Source organism: Microcebus murinus, chromosome 13 (genome assembly GCF_040939455.1).
Source record: "Microcebus murinus isolate Inina chromosome 13, M.murinus_Inina_mat1.0, whole genome shotgun sequence".
NCBI classification, from domain to species: Eukaryota; Metazoa; Chordata; class Mammalia; order Primates; family Cheirogaleidae; genus Microcebus; species Microcebus murinus.
Window position 1 is genome coordinate 50,410,126 of NC_134116.1, and position 23,838 is coordinate 50,433,963.

The 23,838-nt window shown below is 32.6% G+C and overlaps 1 protein-coding gene across 5 annotated transcripts in view; it reads right to left on the reverse strand.

The window, feature by feature from the left end:
• TDRD3 (tudor domain containing 3) overlaps window positions 1-23,838 on the reverse strand; it is a 131,925-nt gene that overhangs the window by 22,012 nt on the left and 86,075 nt on the right. For 3 of the 5 annotated variants that reach the window (XM_012749784.3, XM_012749790.2, XM_076009402.1), the window contains 2 exons: window positions 16,148-16,998; window positions 11,446-11,571 (listed from right to left, as the gene is read on the reverse strand). In XM_012749784.3, the coding sequence (XP_012605238.1) occupies window positions 11,446-11,571; window positions 16,148-16,998 (977 nt within the window). Of the gene's footprint in view, window positions 1-147; window positions 11,572-16,147; window positions 16,999-23,838 lie in introns of all 5 variants that reach the window. The other 2 variants (XR_012922440.1, XR_012922441.1) reach the window with 1 other exon arrangement.

The window sequence follows — 23,838 nt, forward strand, 5'->3', positions numbered from 1 at the left end:
GGAGAGAAAAAGGCCAAGCCTATGATAATAAAAATTTATGTTTTTATAGATCTTGGGAGATTACAAAGCACATTTATTTAGCATATTACTTAATCCTCACAACAACCCTGTACTGAAACTGAGACCCAGAGATATTAAGTAACTTACCCAAAATCACATAGGTAGTAAGTAGCAGAGCCGGGACTCGAACCCAGGTCTTCTGATTCCTCCTGTGCATTTCCAGCTCCCCTGGAGCTGAAGCAGGGGCAAAAAGGGAGGTGGAAGTAATTTGCCCAAGACCAGCCTCGACCTCTCCCCTTCTTTCAAAGGCCAGGCAGAGAAGACATTTAACTCCATCAGTGACCCCTTCTCACCAAATCCTTTCAGGATAAAGCACACAGAATCTGAAAAAATGTTTCTCAGCCTTGGGTCCAAGAATGGCAATACGTGATAAATAATGTCAGAAGTTATTTTTTGTTATACTTTGCCATTTATATGAAATCCATTGGAACCTCAAAGCATAGTAATTCTCATTTCAGAAATAAAAACTTTTTTATGATTAAAATTATTTAAAGTAGTTTGCTTAAAAAATTTTATTTAGTGGTTTTAGTCAAACCTTTTAAATTACACCATTATAAAAATTATTTTGAAAACTAAGAACCAAGACACCAAATCTACCTATAACCTATTCTGTGACCAATTTTTTCCTATCTTAATCATCTTCCCTCAGTAATATTTTCACTAAAGCAAATATAACCATTAGAATGAACAGAAAATTCACATATTCAGTCTTTCCATAGCTAACTCTAAATATTTTCAACAAATATAAAAGTGTATGCATCATCATCTTGAGATGTAAATCTTATATTTATTTTTAAATTATGCCTAAAATGCTTTTAATGTAGCCTTTTATAATGAAGTTTCTATAACAAAATTTAGACTTCCAGTTTCTAATTTTTTTGAATAGTTCAATTTTTCTTAAAGGAATTATATGTTTTAATTTCCCATCTTCACTATTTACATTTCTTATAAGTTTTAAATACAGTCAATGAGAAATTTTATTTCCTTTGCTAATTTCCTAAGAATATGAGCACACAATTTAAATGGACTGGGCATATGACCAACTTTTTTTTTTTTTTTTTTGAGACAAGAGTCTTGCTCTGTCTCCTAGGCTGCAGTATAGTGGCATCATCATAGCTAACTACAACCTCAAATTCCTGGGCTAGACGATTTTCCTGCCTCAGCCTCCCAGGCAGCTGAGACTATAGGCACGCACTATCATGCCTGGCTAATTTTTCTGTTTTTTGTAGAAGTGGGGTCTCATTCTTGCTCAGGCTAGTCTCCAAATCCTGGGCTCAAGCCATTCTCCCACCTTGGCCTCCCAAAGTGCTGGGATTATAGGGCATGACCTAACATGCCTGGCCTTCTACATCTTTTTTTAATAAGCTCCAATACATCTCAGTCTTTAAAAGCCTTTCCATTTTTGAGAACTACTGTCAGTAGGGACAAGTGCAAAGTGAGCGTTTTTACTAATCAGGGCATATAAAAGATCAACCAGGGATATGAATGTATTTGTGCTCAAAGTTTTTAGAGCCTTTCTGAATTTTAAGTGATGCTCTATTTAACTAGACTTCATTTGAGCACCAGTCCTATCTAGGTTGGAATATATGCAACCTAATGGTTGAAAGCCACTTGACACTTTTAAGATGAATAAAAAGACAAATAATACAAGATGAAAAGAGAATGAGGAGGAGGAACTTGGATATGAAGGAAAAGGAGAGGAAGAGAAGGGGAACAAAAATAAAAAAGGTTCACCTAGAATAGATAAAAAATTTAGATTAATTACTCTCAAGCTCTTAATATATCTCCCTTTTCCATTTGCTTCAAGACTTCAATTTCATATTTTAAAAATCTGATTAAGTCTAACATTATTTTGGGTACTAATGGCCAAATTCAGGATTTCCTGATAATAAGATTTATATTATCTGATTACCTTAAGAGAAAAAAACACATCAGTATGCTTTCTCCACATTATTTTAAGTCTTTTCAAGATAAAATGCTCATTATGGTGTCCAAGTTATTCATGATATAGTATCAAAAAATGGTTGCCAAAACTTAAAAAAATTATATGCCCATAAATTTTAGAATTTAAACCATACAGAACTAAAATTAAATTGACTTCTAATATCTTGCTTTGTATAACAAGCTCTTTGTTAATCATGACCAAGAGGGTTGACCCTAATTTCCTAATCACACAATCTGGGAAAAGTGAACATAATCACACAAGATAAAAATGCCAATAAAAGGTTGTTAAGGTTGTTAAAATTAATAGGAATTTTGAAAAGTCAATGTTGGGCTTCCCAAATTATTTCCTTCAAACTATCCCATTCACTTAACAAGCATAACAAAATTTAATCAATAACCATGCCAGCAATGGTTCCCAGACTGGTACCATCTCAGTCTGATGGGGGTCTTATCCATATTTACTAGGTAGCTTCTAAAGGGAAGAAAACCAATCTTCTACTTCTTATATATCCTGTTAGTTCTTTCAGCATATAGGCCAATCTATTTTCCAAAGTAGCTTTGATACAATAACTCAATATTTGGAAAAAAACTATAATATTAAAAATTGTCACATACAGGCTTGATGTCTGAGGAAGGACTCTTTAGCAATAAAGGTGACCACCAGGACTACATCAATCATTCAACAAATAATTACTGACCTCCTTCCACTGTTACAGCTACCAACCCTGTTCATGTACCAACTTAAAATTCTGATACCATCAACCTCTAAAAGAGATGGTACTTATAAGTATATAGGTATATACCTACTGATTATTTATAGAGTTCTGTACTTGTATGTATCTATTGATTATTTATGGAGTTTCTTGGAACTTCCACGAGCTGTTACCCAACAGTAGATTCTGCCCTCATTTAAAATCATAAGTGTCTGGAAAACGGAGGTTTCTTGAAATAAGAATATTTCCCCCACCAGCTGTTGCAAGTGAGCTCTGGAGTTTGATCTGAGAGTATCAGTTCATCTGATTAACAACTGGCATCAGGAAAATAAGAACAGGAGATCAAAAGCAGTTAAGTACAAGAAGAGTCTATTTTCTGGAAGGCTTTGAATAACACGCTTTTAACTAATTAAAACAACACTATTCAAAGGCTTTGGAGACAACATACTAGCCTATTAGTAAAAGAACAATATAAATGTCAATACAAAGCAGAAATTTGGTCTTTTAGGATTCTTCTCCATTTAAGAATGTCCACATATCCAATGGTATTAACTAACTTTGACACTTTTTTAAATTTAGTAGCCAATGCCAGTTTAACAACAAAAAAGATATTTCAGATTTCCTTTGCTAATTTCCTAAGAATATGAGAATACAATTGGATTACTGAAGAATAACAAATGTAAACCCCCCCAAAATTGATAAAAATATCTTACTGCTGGAACATATAAACATCATGTAGATTATCAGGTTACAGAAAGAGACAGCAATATTATGAAAGCTACGATGGTAGTTTTCACAAAGGGCAATCAATTTCTGAAAGCTAAATCATGAAAGTTTCCAGAATTAGAGTTGAAATAAAGTTAAAAGATCAGTGCATTGTCTATAATTACATGTAAAATAAAATCTTCATCTGTATGCAACAAAATACTATTATTAATGGCATAAGTGCTTAAGAGGGACATAAAATTTCAGGAATATATTTTGTCCCCTAGTCACAGAAAGGTAGAGTCTTGGAATGTGTCTGAAGAGAAATTGCTTTTTATATAGTTAGTCTCTATTTACAACATAAAAATATCATATTACTAGAAGTTTGGAAAATCTGAAACAATATATTCTGAAAATAAATCTTTATCCATTTTATAGATGGGAAATTTGAAAACTAGAAAGATTAAAAAAAAATATTTAAGATGTTATCCAAGTACCACCTATAACAGATTCTACACAGGTAAAAAAGAGTTCCATGAGCAAATAACTTTGAGAAGCACTATATAATACACCTTCTCTCTCAGAGATTTAAAACACATATTAACTTGTTATTGACTCAAAGTAATTCTATAATCAAAAAGTATAATTTTTTAACACAGCATTTTCCAAATTTTTTTAACCATGAAATGGAACTAATGTTCTCGAATATACTTTAGAAAACTCCATGCTGAATATATGAGTCAAGACAAAAATATATAAAACAAAATAAATAAATAAAGACTTGTATTCCTATGATGGTCTAAGCTGCTTAACTAGAACCTCTCCATTAGTTTACTTCTTAATAAACTATATGAGCTTTGTAAGGCAAATAAAATGTACTCACTGTTGCAGTATTTCCTTTCCCTTCTGCATGGAGCTCTCAGCCAATGACAGGCTACTAAGGGAGTTATTTCAAGCCAAGGTGTAAAATTCTTGCCAGTAGTTCCAAGTTTAATGGAACTGGAAGCTCTATAACACCAGAGTATTTCTCTCACAAGGATACAGATCAACTCCACTCTTTTACTAGAGGTGTGATGGTGAAACCTATTGCACATGATTCTAGAATAAACAGCATAGGTTCAGCAAAGTTAAAGAAATTAGGATCAGTAGGAAGGGTAGTCCATACATATCATAAAAGATACCATACACCAGAGGTAAAAAGAAATGTTTTTTGTTTTTTTTTTTAAAGGCCAAAATAATATAATGCTTAGGAAACAGAATGAAAATAGAGAGGTGACTAATAAGATGATAAAAGGAATATAGAAAAATAATATTAAGCAGCAACATATGTATGACCACATGGGATTATAAAAGAATGGATAACTGACAACTCATTGTGGTATGCAATCACATATGTAGCATAAGCCCACTTTCAGCCCATCCCCATCGAGGTTCACCATCACTGACTAAAAAAGAGGGAAGCTGCTTCAGAGGGAGTTTCATCTGAAAGGGAATAAAGTCTACAGCACAATGAGCAACATTTTTCTGCTCTCTTAGATGCAGATGAAAGAAACTCAGAAACTAAAATTCACCAGAAATTTACCAGCAACAAAAACAGGAACTGCTTGCGTGTGTGTGTGTGTGTGTGTGTGTGTGTGTGTGTGTGTGTGTGTGTGTGTGTGTGTGTGTGTGTGTGTGTGTTTTAATTCAAGAAGCATGCCTCTTCAGATTTTTTAAATCTTCAAAATATATCGACATGAGGTCAAGGCACATGTCCAATATAAGACTGACCTCTTGGAGAACAAAGAAGTAAAACAAAACAAAAACATCTTTTAGATTCATTTATTGTACTACTTTATTTCCCGTGCAATGAGTATATTAGCAAGTCTACTACATATATTGGCAAAGGAATGGTAAAATTCGGTGCAGTCTGAAATTACAGCTTTCAAAGTCCCTATAAGTAAAATAAATGAAAATACAAAATTTGCACTTCAAAGAGAATAAGCTTTGGGTCTACTGAATCAAAAGTGTCAAAGGAAAAAATATCACCTGACAATCCCAGCCCCCTTCAACTGTGGCTCTGCCCCATGATGCCTCCTTAACATTACTTCAAAAGAAAAAAAATCAAACTATTATATAATATTGAGTATAAAAGTAAAGCATCATGAATTTACTCCTTAACACCATATATTCAAAAATCCATATTTTAGGTTGCCATTCATAAAAGGGAGACTTAGTGATGAAAGATTAATGTTATATCTCCTGATATTATTCATGTATATAAACAGACAATGCTGTGGATTTTTCAACCAGTTATGCTAGCCTGATACATAATATTAATATTTAAGTAATTTGAGCCTTACATTGTTTTATAAACTGTATTGACAGTTAGAAACAAACCTGAGTAGTATTAAAATAACTCTAAGAAAGAAAGCAAGTCTTAGGTAATACCCTGCCACGTTATTTCACTTTGGGAGTGATTTCACCTTAAGAAGAAAAAAAAAAAGAAAGAAATAATAATATAATCTGTACTTTCATTGCTCAATAAAAGAAAACTCTGATTACCCAGAAACTTTTAAAAGAGTTTTTATATACAGTTTCTTTAAATAGATCATAATATATTGTTACCAAATATCAAAATTCAAGCAATACTTTGTACAGGTTCTTAAAATAGCATAAATATTCTTAGCATTAATCTAAATGGTCAAATAAAATGTCTCCACTGAATAGTATAGCCAGGTCAAAAGTAAATCTCAAGATTTTCATAATATTCTATTAGGTTTAGTTATCACAAACTGAATTAGGGTTTTAAGGGTGAGATATGAACAATTTTTAAGGTGATATATTTATGCATATGGAATACATTTATGAATGAATTCTCTCTCCATGTCAGCAGCTTTTATATCTCCAGTAAAGTGCTTTTGTATAAACCACAGCTTCCCATAGTAATCACAAGAGGCTGGGTATTAGAAGAAGAAATAAGGCATATTTAATTCAACCAAACTTTATTAAAAGAAAACCTAAAGATACTACATGGAATCCCCAAATTCCATGGTCCATGATTTGAAGATTATGTTCTTAAATGGGGCTAAACTAACTATACAATTTGCTTCTGATTTACTTTGTTATTTACATTACAAAAGAAAATGGGCTCTGCCCATATGGCAACCTTTGAAAGGAACCTTTCCCAAGATACATATGGTGGAAGAAAATGTATTTCAGTTACCTTAACCAAATTATATTTTTAGTGTAGAAATTTAAGTATGAAAAAATTATAATCACTAATTTAAGAATTTATCAGTAAGAATGAAAAAACTGTGGAACTATGATCAAACACATCCTTGCACTTTTTACTAAATACTAATTGGCAGAACCTCATTGTTACATAATCCTAACCTTCCTTTGAAGTTAATGGTTTCTATAACAATTATCTTCTTTTTAATATTACTATGATCTTTTGATTCAAATACAAACTAGATATAGCCTAATTTTATCACTATGCCATTAAAATTACTAACATGACCTTGTTCTAATACATTTAGGATTCATTTTTAAACCTATTAATTTATATACCACAACTCCTTCCTCATTAAATAGGTTGGGGGTTATTTTGGTTCTATGTTTCTTTTTAATTTAGTGATAGAATAATTTATGGCTTTTTATTGATGTTATTTGAATTTGAAAAGGTAACTTTCAAATCTGATCCCTAGTATGTCATTATGAATTAAATTTTGTGCAAAGTTACTTCAAAACTAAAACTTGAGATAGTTCTTTTTTTCAAAGTATGCTAACACAAAAATAATTATAAAAAACAGAACCCAAACCCTCCTAAAAACAAATTTTACTTTTTAAATAGATAAAATAGATATATAAAAACTTTTTAAATAGGTAAAATTCATTATGTTATATCTTCTTCTTCCATATTAAGTTCACCTTCAAACTAATGTGAAATAAAGACATACACATTATTTAAATTAAAACTTCAGTAAACAACAGGATTTTCTCTACTTGTGTTTTGTTTTAAAGCTTTAAGAAGTAAAAATAAAGACACTAATGAGATATCTAAGTTTATTTCATGTAACAGAAACTCTAACCCTCTTAACTTTGTGCAGAAGGCAGGGATTTTTGTGTGTTTTATGGAGTTATATATACCCCTCACCTAGAACAGTGTCTGGTACCTAACAGATATACAATGAATATTTGTTGAATAAATGAAAATTCCACAGAAAAACACTTAAGATAGGATGATCAACTAAAAGACAATAAAAATCCACCTGTCACTTTACAGAATTACTGTCCAAGATGATATGTATGTTAAGGTCTTAGAACTAACAATTTTCTACACATTCATAATTTTTCTAGTTGGAACAATGATCATTTCCTGATACCAAGAAGCAGATACTATGAATTTTTAAAAAGAAAATTTATACATCAGCATGTTCTAAAATATTTCTTTAGATATAAAAGTCTCAACAGAAGCTAGATCACAAATAGACTTAGAAAATCAAGACTTGATAGTTTAGTGTCTTCCCAGGTATAGAAGAGCAATTCAGAACCAACAACACCCTCAAAATACAAAAGGTTTGCCTGAATAACAGCACTAAGGTATTTACAGCACTTCCAAATTGCCTGTGGCATCTTTTTACCGGTTTCCAGGAATGAGTTTTAGAGTTTAAAGGAACTAATTTGGAAAGGGCCTGCAGGGAACACAAATAGAGTTTTCTTTGCACCTAATGTATTCTCATACAGTGGTGAGAAACATAAAATAATGTTTTCTCATATATAATTTTACAAGTAAAACACAAGACTCCATAATGCTTCATTTACTTTGCTAAAATAAGAAAAAACCCTGCTATTTTCAAAGAACTGATTCTTTAAAAAAATAAAGCATTTACCCAGTTAATAATGAGCTGTGAATCTCACATTATGTGTGCTAATTAAGAAGTTCACTACAATAAAGACACTAAATTAAGAGAGACTCTTATGATAACCAAAAGAAACAGATAAAATCTAGCAAGAATAAAGTATGACTTACCAAAAAGTTTAACAAATCATTCTGAAGAAAATAAAATATTTAATCATAATCATAACATATATTTTGGTAATCTCAAATTATTATCACTGAGTGAGTATGTTCTGGAAGTAAGAAGGTATACCCAGATGGACAGAGGAAATAGATATTTGGCCTACAGACAGATTTAAGGCAAATAATTCCTAAATCTTATGAGAAAAACATTAACACTTAGATTTAAAATATTAACTTGATATTTATTTTAATTTTCCATACAACACATTTTGACTTAGTCATTGAGTATCTTAATATTTCATGCTTTTTATATAATGATTTAGCCTTACACCTTTAAGAGACAATACAAGCAACTGATTTCTATAAAGACTTTTGGTTTATAACCAGGTTTGATTGTTTTTCTGCAAACTACTTGAAAAAAAATCTTCCCTAAATGATCACTGAACATGGAAAACAAGAAGTTTTCCAAAATCTTGTAGCAATAACAAACATAAATCTTAATAAAAGATACAATACCATTTCACAATAAAAAATGGTAAAGCATATATATAGTGCAAGAGTTAAAAAATTAAAAATTCCACAATCCATCATGTGATTGTGCTAAGGCCCCTAACAACTTCCCTGCACCTTTGCAGTCGTTTAATTTTTCTAGCATGACTTAACAATTAGAGTTTCCTTCTTACTGGTACAGTGAATGTTTTGCTTTTGATAATTTTGTACATCTTTGATTAACTTAAAACTTGTTACAGATTCCTAGTTACAAAAATTAATGTACTCACAGACCCCACATTAGTACTCTCAGAGGCTAAGCGAACTCTACACTAACTCTACATTACATGTACTGACAGCCAGACAGAGTACTTCTTCACAGGCTTTTTTATATTTATGCTCACATATGTATTTTTTTAATGCAAATGGGTGAAGATACATTAAGTTGGTGGCCTCTATATTTCAAGAAGACATTTCTCGCAACTAAGTTAATTATTCATGTGGATAAAGAAGGCTGATCTTTTCCTCAATAATGATGTGCATGATCCAAAAATGTTACATTAATTTATGCAAATTCACAAAACATCAACAATCATTTGATTACAAAAGTAGGTGGAAAGAAATACCAGAATCTCCCAAAGGTTTAGTGAGTATATCCTGCTTCTTCCTGCAAAATATTTCAGGCATCTTATAAAAGATTTTTAAGTTGATCGCAGAAAAAGAAAATACTTAAAAAAAAAACACAAAAGCACATAAAGCATAGATGAGTATTCACAAATGTGTAAGAAGACTATGAAAGTACTGCTGTGGTTCAGAACAGAATCACTAAATAAGTTGGGACACCTGATAAATTTATTGTGCAGCTAAGTTAACACAGACCTAAAATCAAGGATAAAGCAATGAGGACTATTAAGGGGGAAAAAGGAACAGTCACTGACTGTAAAAAGAAAATTATCACTTCAGGACCAAACACCTCTGAATGGAAGAGCTACAGTGAGGAATAACAAATGTGCTCATCAGTTATGGCCACCCTGGAATAGCAAAAGGAAGGAGAGAAGAAACAACGTAAAAAAACTAAATTTTTTTTAGGGAGAAAAGAATAAATTAACCTCATTAAATCTTCTAAAAAAAATTTAAAAAGCTAAATAACATAAGAACTCTATTTTGAAGATTTGACTACTATTGCTAAAAAAACTGGGAAGATATAATGAATAGCAAACCAAGACTTTTAGAAATATAAATTCAATAAATAATTAGTTTACAAACAAAACTAGATTAAAAGTATTAATGAAAAAGAATGAAAATAGCTATCATATGAGAATCAGAAAGGTAAACTTAATATTACATCAAGTTTGTTCAAGAAAAGACAGACATAAATTAGGTATTGGTGGTATTTTACTTTTTCGGGAAAAAGCAGTTAAACTTTAGAGAATGAGAGTGAAGAAAATGATCTCTTAATTAAACGTATGAACCATTAGTAATAAGCTGTAAAATATGAAATATTATGTAGAAAATGATAATTTTTTAATACTAAAAAGGTAAAAAACTAAAGATCCATCGCCTAAAATATGGTTTACTGCTATAAGGTTTTTGTTGTTGTTATTTATCTTTTTTGGGGCAGGATGTGAAGATGTGACAGAAAAATTTTAAAATACGAAGACTAAAAGCAGCTCATGGGAAAACAATGTATCTTTCAATGATGAAAGCTACTGTCTGGATGATATAATTTTCTAGCATATTTGATATTTTAGGGAAATAGCAAACAATAGGCTTATAATGATAATTTTATTAATGGCTATCCACAAATTAGAGAAATTAAAGAATTAAGAAAAACTTTACAAAACTAATTGTAATGTCTTTCACTACTGTTTTTCCCTAAATGTTGTTAAAGATCTATCTGTATAAAGTCACATAAGTCCCATATAAAATGGACTCCATGAGGCCATTAAGTTCTAAGTTACATCATCAAAGTTATCACACAGCTTTGACACAACATTTGGCAACAAAACTAATCAAATAATTATTAAACAGATATTTATAGTTAATCTGTACATATATAAATATGTATGCAGTAAATGTAGTATGAATTGATGCATAATTTAAAGTGTTTTTCTTAATTTTACAGGTAACTAAAATAATAAACAATATACATGTATCCAAGAGAGATTTAAATTTGACAACTGCTGGACATGATTTAGTAAAATTTAAAGTAACAAACTAGGTAGGAACAAAATATGCCTAAAACCCACTTTACACATACAAAATTTTGGCAGACATGTAAATAAGGCCACCTATTTCCAAAGCATAATACAATAAAACATTATACAGGAAAAATAATTCCAATGCATTCATGTTTATTATAGTTCAGTGTATGAATTAAATTAAAATTTTACTTTAGGGGTAGCATGTTATAAATAAATTCAAAATAATTTCCCACTTGCAAATTTTGTATAACTATGACTAATCTTTTAGAGCTAAGTATTGTCTTCAAAATAGCTTATGCCTTTGTACAGAATTTGGATCACGTACCCATGCCTCTGTTTGAATGGGCTTGATATTGCTTAGTAGCACCTCTTCATAGTTTCCATAATCAATGAATTTAACAACTGCTGTCATACCCGAAGAATGGAGGGCTTCAACTTCTGCCCGGTAAAACTGAGGAGGCAAAAGGAGTTTTAATTATGACAATCACAATTGTCTAGAAAGGGCAATATTTGATAGAAATGTAAATTCTCAAAGTATTCGTTCCAATGTATAATATTTTTAAGAAAGAAAACTTACCTTTGGATAATCCTTTGACTAATACTGATAAAACAATTCTTATATACTAATCACATTATATAAATATGAAGTAATTTATTTTAAAAACAGAAATATATGACAAAAATAAATGGCAAAGAAGGCAGCTCATTGCTTCACTCATCTCAGGTGGCTAGACTGAGGCAGAGATGTTGGGCAACAAATAAGCACATTACATAGATCCAGGATTTATAGGATTAGAAACACTACAATTCCAGAAACTTTTATCAGTTTACTCAAGTGATAACTGGCTTTGAGAAGTGATGCATATTAACAAACCCACAAGGAACCAATTTATGTAAGAACTACAATTTTAAAATGTGTTAAATTAACTGGGAGTAGGTTTTCTGATTGGAGTACTGCTCCAATACAGGTCAACTCATTCAGGATGCAAATTAAGTCTGAATGCTGCTTTATAAATGTGGAATAGAAATACAAAACAATTTGCTCTTAAGGAATATTTTCTTCAAGGTAAGGTAGTTGGATGCTCTACTATAATACTAATCTAACAGTATCTCTTAATAGGCTCATTAGAATTAGAAAATGTTAAAGGCAACAAAAATTCGTATTTTTCACAACCTTCTAAAAATGAGTTACCCTTGATATGGTAGGAAAGAGTTGGTTTTTAACTAGTATATTATTAGCTAGTATATTTAACTAGTAACTAGTATATTTCATATTACAATGAGTGAAACTTGTCAGTTCAGGAAACTTCAACAAATGAAATCCCTACACTGTAAGAGAAGCATGCTATATTCTAGCATGACTCAACAAATAAATTGATACCCTTTTAAGTTTAGTCTTTGTCCCTCATGATGCTGTTAGGATACTGAAGAAGTATAGTATCCCACCTATCTGCCTTATATCTTCAACTTTCCAAAATACAGCCTGACAAAGAAGTCAGTTTTTAAAAGTCTCACTTAAGAAATCCTGATCCAAATAAAGCCATGTACAGACAGTCCCCAAGACAGCATTCAATAAATTATAAGAGATATCCCAAGCACCAAGTATTATATCCCAAGCACCTGGTACTTAGCAGTTACTCAATTATGATTTGTTGAATGCTCAATTAATATCTGTTGAAGGAACTTTTCTGTCAAGTCCAATTATCTGAATCCCTGTAGGCCTATTATTTTTCTCTGCTGCTTCATTTGTTTCTGGTCAATCATTCATATTTACTCATTCATTCACTCACACTCTCACTGCTTAATAGTATAATCTATTTAGAGTCCACAGGTCCTCACTAAAATTGAAAGTACACATCCATTTAATCAAGTAGTCACTTTAGAGGATCATCTAATTACTCTAAGAATACTCTGATAGCTCAAAACATTTTGGGAATTGTTAGGTACCATCTTTTAGACCAGTAGTCCCCAATCTTTTTGGCACCAGGGACTGGTTTCATTGAAGACACTTTTTCCAGAGAAGGGGGGGGTGCGAGCTGAGGTGGTGATGCCAGTGATGGGGAGCGACTTAAATACAAATGAAGCTTTGCTCACTCACCTGCTGCCCACCTCTTGCAGTGCGGCCCCTCAGTTCCTAAGTTTCATGGAAGACAATTTTTCCATAGACTGGGAGTGAGGGTGAGGTGAGGATGCAGAGCTCTGTGGCCCAGGTCTTCACAGGCCATAGACTGGTACCAGCCTATGGCCCGGGGTTTGGGTACTGCAGTTTTAGATGGTATATTACATAACTTTGAATGTATTTAGCAAAGGCAATAGATGAATTCAGTATTATTTATTGAGACAATTACAGTTAAGATTAAAGCTTTATTAATAATGTTATCAGGTATTTGGAGGCATCTGGGTAATAGAAAAACCAGAACTATCTGATATATCCCAAGCACCTGGCACTCAGCAGTTACTCGATTATGACTTGTTGAATACTCAATATTTGTTGAAGGAACTTGTCTGTCAAATCCAATTATCTGAATCCCTATAGGCCTATTATTTTTCTCTGCTGCTTTATTTGTTTTTGGTCAATCATTCATATTTACTCATTCATTCACTCACTCACTCACTCACTCACTCTCTCTGTTTTATTAACCCTGGCTCATAACTTTTTACAGGAGGCCAAACACTGCAGATAAAATATTGAAGAGGTTTTAGAAGATGTTATTTTTCCTAAAAAGAGGATTTTACATATATATATATTTTTTACATATATATATATACACACACACATACACACACACACATTGGTATGTATATGTATATATATGTGTGTAAATACATATATATTTAGTAGGCAGAATACACACAGATATCCTTGATCCTTTAAAAAGTTTGTTTTGGCTTTGTAAGAGTTGTCTGTTTTAGTTTTGCCCTTTACTACTCAGGGCACAATACCCGTGAGATTTCAATGGAAAGCCGAAGTTGTTTACCAAGGCTTTCAAACATTATTGAATTTGAATTCCAATCTCTTACTTCTGCTCATGTCAAGACCACTAACAACCCCACATTGTCCAATACAGAAAACACTTTTTCATCCTCATTCTTAACCTTTCACAGAAACATCTGAAATAGTGGCCATTCCCTCTATGGTAGACACTGTTGGCTCGGTAAACACTGATTTCCAACTACTTCAATTTTTCTTTCCTCTACAATGACAGAGGGATAGCTAAATATAATGAATCCCCCACCACCCAAATCAAATAATTCCTGAATTCTGGAAAGTAAGTGGTATGAGTTGTGAGTCTAGATAGTGGAAAGCACCTGCCTTTGCTTTCTAAGCCTCCCTGATTAGCCAGAGAGTAGCCATGTGAAATAGTTCCAACCAATGAGATTTAAATAAAAGCCTGCTGGGTATTCCTGGGAAGGCTTTGGTTTTCCAGAAAAAAAGTAAAGATACATAGTGCTGTCTCCTCCTCTCCTTCTAGCATCGACAGCTACATATGCTACTTGTCCACAAATATTATCCCACATTCATACAAAAATCTTAAATGCCCATGCCATCCGGCTGTATAACCCTGTGCTCCTCCTTGTTCTATTATCAGGCAATGCCTAATGTCCTGCTTATAACTTCATCCTTCACTGAACACAACAGAGCCTGGGTCCTGATTCCAAGTCCTATAGCAACTTTATAAAGGATCTGTCCAAATTCCCTAATCTGAATTTCAGTTCCTTGAAATCTTCAGTTACCTTTACTTTCATCATTCCCTTTAGCCACACACGCTCATGGACTCATCTTTACCTTATCAACTAAAACTAGTCTACCTATGAAATATTTATTTCAAATATTTGTCCTCTTTGACCTGATTCTTCACTCTAACTCCTTTATTTCTGTTTTCATTACCTTGCTAATATTTCCAATCCCCTCACTCCTCTACCTTATTCATATATAAGTGTCCCCTCCAAAATTAACTAATTAAGAGTCAACAAATAGTTATGAAATACCTATACTGTGGGAGAAGAAGGACTGCAGAAGAAAACTAGACAGATTTAGTCCAGTCCTCAAGGAACTTAAGGGGAAAGAGATACCAATCCAGGAACCAAAACCAAACACATTTACAAATTATGATAAGATTTAAAAAGTGAACAAGGCACTGATTGAGAAAGTGAATAATGTAGGTAGAAGGATGTAACAGGTCAAAGGAGGCTTCTTCTAGGGAAGTAATGTTTGAGTCAAACCGTCAAGGATGAAAAGAGTAGCTGGTAGAAGAGCGTGTTGGGCAGAGGGAAAACCATGGGCAAAGGCCTTTTTCTCTGAGGGTGCCCCCTCTGTCCTTTTCTCCTTCCTGCTGCCACTGTGCTGGTCTTCTGCCTTTCAGCCAGGCTCTTATTTGATCCTCTATATTCCTTTTAGCCCTCATTCTCTGGTTTTCCTTCTGTCTTTCCCCTACAATTTTCCTCTTTTCCTTTTAGCCAGCATATAATGTAGAACTAAAAACGTTTAAATTATTGGCTTAATAATTATTAAATGATTTAGTATAAGGTAAATAATTAACTTATATTCTCTTAATTATTGTTAAAAAGTAGGCTGAATGTATATGTTTTGTTTAAATAGAGACCTACAGAATTTCATTTTGTGCCATTCAGCCGATGTTCTTCCTTGTGTATCAGTACAATTTTACCAGAAAGAAAATCAAACATTTGCAATTCAGCTGATACGCGAAATAAAGTTCAACTTCACTTAATCACTTTTACAATACTTTTCTGATATGTAAGCTAAAACCAAACCTAACCAAAGCAAATCTTATGGGACACATTCTCTGTAAGCATCCATAAAACATATTAAATATTTTATCTATCTTCTATAAATTATATAAAACTTACATTCATCTAAATTTATATAAAATTTGTATCTATAAATATGTTCAAAGGTACAGCTGTAAAAAAAACTCATAGTCCCAAAGTAATGGTTTTCTATAAAAGTCCTATTAGAATGTTACATTTATTAATATTAGTACAAAGTAGCTTTAAAGTATCCATACCTTGTTGTCTTCCCAATAAAGTGCAAAACATTCATCTCCAGGCTTCCACATTTTTGCATACTCCATAGGAATAGATGATTCTAGTACTTTTTCTGGCTTAATTGGCCCAGATCTTCTTTTGGGCCCACTATTATAAAATATTTTATCATCATAGGGTATAGCTGTGAGGGGTCCTGCTGGCTTAATAGGTCCTACTCGTTTTCCTCTCAGAGGCATTTCTGTCTCTCCATTTGGAACACCAATGAAGCTATTACTTCGAACGGGATTCAGGCAATCGGTATTTACATTAAAATGTTTTTCAATTTTTATACCACTGAAAGCTTCATTACTTATTGTTCGTGATTTCCTATCATAAAAATGATCAGGATTAGCTGTTTGGTTTTCTCTTTTTCCACGTTTTTGATTATTATAATCTATGGATTCTTGAGGAAGTGGACTTTCTTTTGCCTCTGCATAGGATGGACCTTTTCCTGATCTGCTTTGCATAGAGTTATCTCTTTTCCTAAAAGAACCATCATTGTGCTGAGAACCTAAAGGATAAGAAGTATCTTTAGTTCTGTCATATCTAGAATATGGTCTATCACACTTGACTCTCTCTTCAGCCCATACTTCAGATCCTGAACAAGTATTCGGTCTCTCAGAACCTCTATTTCTAGGTAATCCGCTGCCCTCTAAAATTGACTTTGAATATTGGGAGTCTCTTTGAAAACGAGGAGGTTTTTCATTTCTTGGCTGCCTGCTATCATTTCTAGGAAGATGTCTTGGTTGATTATTTTCTTTTACTCCATTTTGATCTGTATTTGACAATCTATGTTGTCCCTGATGAAGCTGCTGGGGCTGTGACTTAGGTTCTGAAAGGTAAAAGTATATTATACACACAATTAAAATGAAGACTCTGCATTAATATTTCATTATTTAAAAATGCTTAAAAATTCTTTTAATACAAAATTATTGAACTACTATTTTAAAATTTTCCCCCATCTTCCCATCTCATTATCTTAATCCCTCTGTGCTTCCTCAGAGTCTTATATTTCTAATGCATACTTTTCTAATTAGCCACATTAGTAAACCATAATATGAATCATGAAGGAATGGACAATCAAAAGCCATTTGTCTTTGTCCCTGAATGTTTGCATTGTTATAATATGGCTATCTGTATATGCTATTCTGATAATTCATTTCCCAAAACACTGATGAAATAGAATTGCAAATTGCTAACCCAGAAACTGCTATGAAACTGCACAAGTACAACCCTTGCTCCTTTCTGAATCCCATTCTAATTTAGAAGTGTACAGTTATCATTATTAGTCACATTCTGGCCTTTAAAAAATGTTCCTTCTCAAATCTTTCTCGATCTGGAATTGTTACATGTTTGTATTACAAATAGATGCCCTACTATAGAAAAGGGTCAATAATTTTCTTGATCCGTCAAAGTAATTAAGAGTAGGTACTACTTGGAAATACAGAAAAAAAGTGTCAAAAATGGAAATATAGAAAAAAGTGTCAAAAACATTACTAGGAATAATAGTGCATATAATGTCCAACTTAAAAGCAAAAGCAGTAACATGGTAAATATATATTTATAAATAATTTTAAAGGCTGTGTGATTTTCATTCTATTTAAGTTTATACTATATCACTTATACTTTCTTCCCTCATTATTTGAAATAGCATGTCTATAACATTATTATACAAACATATTGATTGGTCTTTGGTATACATGTCTTGTTTCTCTTGTCATATACTATAATCAACATGCAGGTCATAATTATTCTTTTATTTCCCCAGGGTCACAACATTTCCAAAGAGAGGCATTATTGACATTTTGGATGAGACTGGGTTCCCTGCATTGCAAGAAAATTAATCTTATTGACTTCTATACACTAAATGCCAAAAAGTACCTTCCCCCAGCAACTCCAGTTACTTTGACTACCAAAACTGTCCCCATGCATTTCCAAGTCACTGGAGGCAAAAAGATATCATGTAAATTGTTTAAAACAACAGGAATAAAGAGATATCTTTAAAGGTTCCTGAGTGACAAAACAGGTCACAAACTAAAGAGCAAGATTCAAAAATGGTACCAAATAAAACAATAAACAAAAAACAACTTCTCAACAGAACCAATGGAAGACAGAAGCCAATCTAATAGGCTTTAAATACCTTCAAAAGGGAAAATTATTTTCTATATAGAATTCTATATCAAACCTCTCACTGACTGAATAAAGATTTTTCAAATATGCAAGACTTCAAACATTAGCTAAGACCATTTAAAGAGGCATCTTTTAAAAAATCACTTTCTTCCCAAGAATATCTGCCTTATAAACATAACACAAATGTTTTATTTTAACTGTAGTCAATATTAAATTTTTCTTTAGAGAGAAGAAAAATGGCCACCTTTAGTTTCTACTGGCATTGTTTATTGTCCAGGAGTAAAGATTCAGGAAAGCAAGAATAGTAGTGACCATAATCAGGACACAAACGAGCACTTTCAGTGAAGGCATGTAATTGGCATTTGTTCCAGACATTATTAGAGAATAAAAGCAGCTCCCTTTCATGGAGGTCCTTAAATGTTTCCTCATTCTCAGATTTCCTTAAACCCAATACCTTTTATCGTAGGTGGTTAAGTAATAAAGTCATATATAAAATAAATATTTTGAAACTGAGCTAATCTATTGGATAAATAATAGATAATGCTCAATTATTAAATTATGGGAAAGAGGATTTTAAATAAACTAATCAATTGGAAAGACAGCTCCTCAGTTCCCCAGCCAGAATCTAGTTGCTCTCTGCCACCCTTTTTGAGAAAGCAACATGATTCCAAACTATATAAGATACCAATTAGCACCACAGGCCAGGTCTATAATCACTCTAATAATAAATATACCATGATATTTTTCTGTACAAGCAACAGAGCAAAATCCATTACCTTTTTTTAAATGACCCAAAGGGAAAAGATGGGGAAAAAGCATTAATAGAAATTGGTAACATTTAATATTAAATAGCAGACAATAAGATTAGCAAAAATAATATAAAAATATATTACAAAATAGATAAAACTGTGAAAACACTGACCAGATCAAGGTGATAAAAGCTCATATGAGAAAACTAATCAAAGAATGCTACATGAGTAATAGTATGACTTGAGATAAAATGTTCCTATAATACCAGATCATGAGTTTCAAAATATATATTTACAAGATAAGTGATTATAATGTCTTATGTCACCATGATTTGAAATGCAGAATCATTATGAATAAATTTATTAACTGTCACAAATCATTTCAGTCTGTATATAAGAATGTGCTGAATTAATCAGGCAACTTAAAATATTATTAAATAATATTTTTTCACAGAATATTCATTATCCAGCAGCAGTTATAACTGCACTTTATAGTAAAAAAAAAAAAAAAAAAAAAAAGAGGTAGAATGTTTCCCAAGAGTAATCCTCAACTCAATTCTAAGACACCTACCTGAAGAAGTGACTGAATATTTATTAAGATCTTACTATATGCCTGACTCTACATTAAAGGTCTTTTACCTACATTATTTCATGTAATCCTCATAACCAATCTGAAAGGGCAATATTATCATCCTTAAACAAGTGAAGAAACAAAGTAATGTGCCTTAGCCATAGGCTTGCACTAGAAAATACTGAAGCCAGAATTAAACTGAAATCTAGCTGAAGCTAAAGCCCATCATTTTTCCATTATGCCAAGATGCTTGCCCAGAGGGAAAAAAACAGAATATAAGCAACAACATGTTAGTTACAATTTTATCACCAGCATCTGTTCATTTTTCATAGGATGCAGAAATCACAAAAGTTCTTTCACCATCCCTGATGGGCTGAAAAGTAAATTTGGATACTAGGAGTGTCAAAATCCTAACCTAAAATTAATAATCTCTTTCCATTAATGCAGAAAAACTAAAAGCCTTATTGACAATTGGACCAGTATTTAGAAGCTCACAAACTAGCACTTAGGATAGCAGAGTGTGTAGGGTACAACCTCTGGAGAGGAACCATATAGGTTTATATGATTGATCTGCCATTTATTACTACCATTTTGTAACCTATGAAATAGGGGTAAAATATTTAAGTTTTCTGAGCCTTGTCTTTAAGATCGGGGTAATAATAGAGCATACCTCAGAGGATAAACTAATATATGTAAAATACTTAGAACAGTATCTGGCTTCAATAAGCAATTCAGTAAATGTTAACTCTACCATTATTATTATGACTGTTAGTAGTATTACAGTTATGCAAATGAACTTAATGACATCAGGAAAAAAACCCAATAATCAAACAAGATGTTTCCCTATTTACACATTCCCATTATCACCAACCCCCACTTTTAGTTAGGATCCTTACCTTGCTTTAGATTTTTTGTTTTATTCTTATTGAAAGCATAGCAGGAAGAATGCTTTAATAAAAACTTCTTTATTGTCATATTATAAAAGCCATATTATATAGAAAATTTAGATACATCAGAAAATCAAAATCATACTCTAATTCTGTTTTACACTTACTATAAACATTCTCCAAATAAAAATCTTATGTACACCCTTTAAAATTTTTCTACATTAAAAATCCTAATAAATATTTTAAAAGTTAAAAAATCACACATAATTCTCTCATTAAAAACATGTATAGAATGAAAGTTACACCTTCTGTCTCCAGTCATTACCAACAGTTTCAGAGGTTATTCTTTTTTATATAATTCATACATACAAACCTATGCACATTTAATTTTTTTAACAACAAAAAAGGAAACTAATGCTACATCTCATGGGCTGCAATGTATTTTTTATTTTTATTTTTTTTAGAGACAGGGTCTAACTTTGATGCCCAGGTTGAAGTACAGTGACACAATCAAAGCTCACTGCAACCTTGATCTCCTGGCCTCAGACAATCCTCCCACCTCAGCCTCCCAAAGAGCTGGGATTACATGAGGGAGCTCAGGTTGAACCCGGCCTACTTTTTAAATTAACAGTATCTCAGGTATCTTTTGAAGTCAATGAATAGATGTTATCTCATTCATTTCAATACTGCATGTTTTCTTTTAATGAAGGCTACTTTAAATAGTATAGTAACCAAGCTGAGGGTGAGGTCTGAGTTTTACTCAGCATTGTTTTCTCCAGTGCTTAGCTACTACAGAATCAGAGAAATAGGTGGCTGAAAGAAAGACAGAATTACTGAAAACAATGGGAATGGCACAAGCCTCCAAGTTCAAAATTGCTACCTGTTTAACACCATTACACATGCTTAAAGGTGCAACAATGAAATAGAAAATGTACTCTTCTATTTTTGCCTTCTGTAAAAAAGGTTTGTATCAAAGCACATTGGAGTAGATTTAGATTGAGTTCAAATGATTACAGAAAAAGACTGCATAACACACAAAAAGGTAAGCTTATGAAAAGCCATCTGTGATTTGCTTCAGAGAACACTGAGCTCTAGACCAAATAAATTGTTTTTCCTGCTTCCTAGTGATGTCTTTGACAAAGTCACAAAGAATCCTCATTTCCTCATCTGTAAAGTATAGATAATGATTGTTATCACGGGATTATAGTAAAGATTCAATTTGAAAATATATGTAAAATTGCTTTCTCATTTGTGGGTCCATATAGGGTCTTTGGAATAGAACTGACCACTGGAATTAAATTCCAGTCCTACCACTGAGCAGCTACGTAACTTTATAAAATTGATATAATGCTACTTACCTCTTTCGTTCATTCAGTTGCTCATTATAGCTACACTGACTACTAACAGTGTCATGCATACTAGGACAGTGACACTGTCCTAATCACTATGTATGAAGCAGTAGGTAAAACTCATTCCCCTCTATCCTGTGCTGCTTTAGTTATAATGAGAAGAGGCAGATGACAAAACAGAACAAATAATGTAGCTTTAAACTGTAATAACATCTATGAAGGAAATGGACCGTTATGATAAAACTGGGAGCAGTGAGGGGTACACCAATGAGGGGAGAGAACTCTGAAGAAGTAGTGCTTCAGCTGAGCCCTAAAGAATGAGAAGAAATGCAATAAAAGTAGGGAAGAGTAGGCTGAGAAGAAGGAACAACACATACGAAGGTCGTGGTCTAGAAATCTGCTTCATGAAGGTAAATTCTAAATAAAAACATAATTGCCATTAATTATTTTATTTTATATGCCAGTGGCCCAAAATTAATGTCTATTACACCAAATAAAAACACCAAATCCCAAGAAAAAACTGGCCACAAGAATTAACATTAGTTTTTAGCTGGTAAGGCATTTTTATTTCAATTATATTTTTGTAATTATTCATATACACTAGGCCTGTTCAGAAAGCATCATCGAGCCATGTAACCATTCTCATTATATTAACAATGGCTAGATACCTTCTGGACAGCCCTCATATACAGTTGTTTTCCTATTCTTATTAAATTCTTTCATAGCTATGACACATTAAATTAATGACTAAGCTCAAAATAAACATATTTATGATACTCAAGTTTGGGTTTTTTTGGTTTTTTTTTGTAAGGACCAGCTTGGACTCTGCAAGCAAGTTGAGCATGGCTAGACAGGGGCATCTCTTGTATTGTTGGAGTATGTGGCATTGCTTCTCAGATTTCTCATGGTTTGTTCATTTATAATAGCAGTGTTCTTATGTTTTATTCTCCCATTTTTTTAATTGGCTTATTTCTCCATTTTTTTAAAGGGGGTTTCAGATACTAAAAACTTAGCTCTATAAACAAACTACAGGAATATGGTTATATCACAAATTTCATACCAAAAATGTGTTAGCTCAATTGGATGAATTTTAATTTCTCTTCCACCTCTAAAGATATTCTACAGTATCCTCTTCAGAGGGCTTTTCTAGCCAGTTTTGCCTTTGCTGTATCAGTTACTAACAGTCACCCTTTAACACAGCTTTGTTTTCTGGTGAAAGTGATAAGTCTTATTCTTTCAATTTATTATGATCACGCACACATCCGCGCCTGCACAGTGCCCGAACGTGTCCCAGGCAACTTTCCCATAGCTTCTCCTAAGATCTTAGCTTAGATTTCATTTTTTTCTGGGAGGTGCTTCTTCCCCAAACCCCATCAAGACTAAGTCAGGAGTCCTTCCTAGGTCCCCTGGCAAAAGGAAAATGTCAGGTGCCATGCTGTCAGAATGCTTATAAATACACAGACTACAATATGTCATAACAACACAAACCAGAGCATTTCAGCATTTCAAACTTAACTGTAGTGAAAGACCAAAATTTTTATTGTAGCTGTTGGTGCGTGTTTTAATTTCTAATTAGCTCTTGTAAAATTAACATTAACAGATGTTGAGACAGTGTCAAATTGCTAAAGGAGTTTCTAAACACTCTCAATTTCAGTACTTAATGTGTACTTGTTCATGAACCTGACAATAAGTGGTACTTATTGTCATAGACTCTTCACTATTAAAGGTAACAAGTTGTCCACAAACAGAATTGAAAATAATTAATTCAAGTTAACCTTAAAGTACCATCTAGAAATTTGGGGGTAAATCTGTGTTAAAAAAAAAAAAAAAGAATGGAATAGTAGAAAGGAATTACCCTTATAAGAAGAAAAAGTCAAAGGCCAGGAAGGTCATAGGAATGGGCAGCAATAAAGAGAAAGTGACAGGTAGTAAGTAGATAGCCACCCATTCCTTCTGTCTTCTCTTGTGCTAAAGCTTATGACTTTA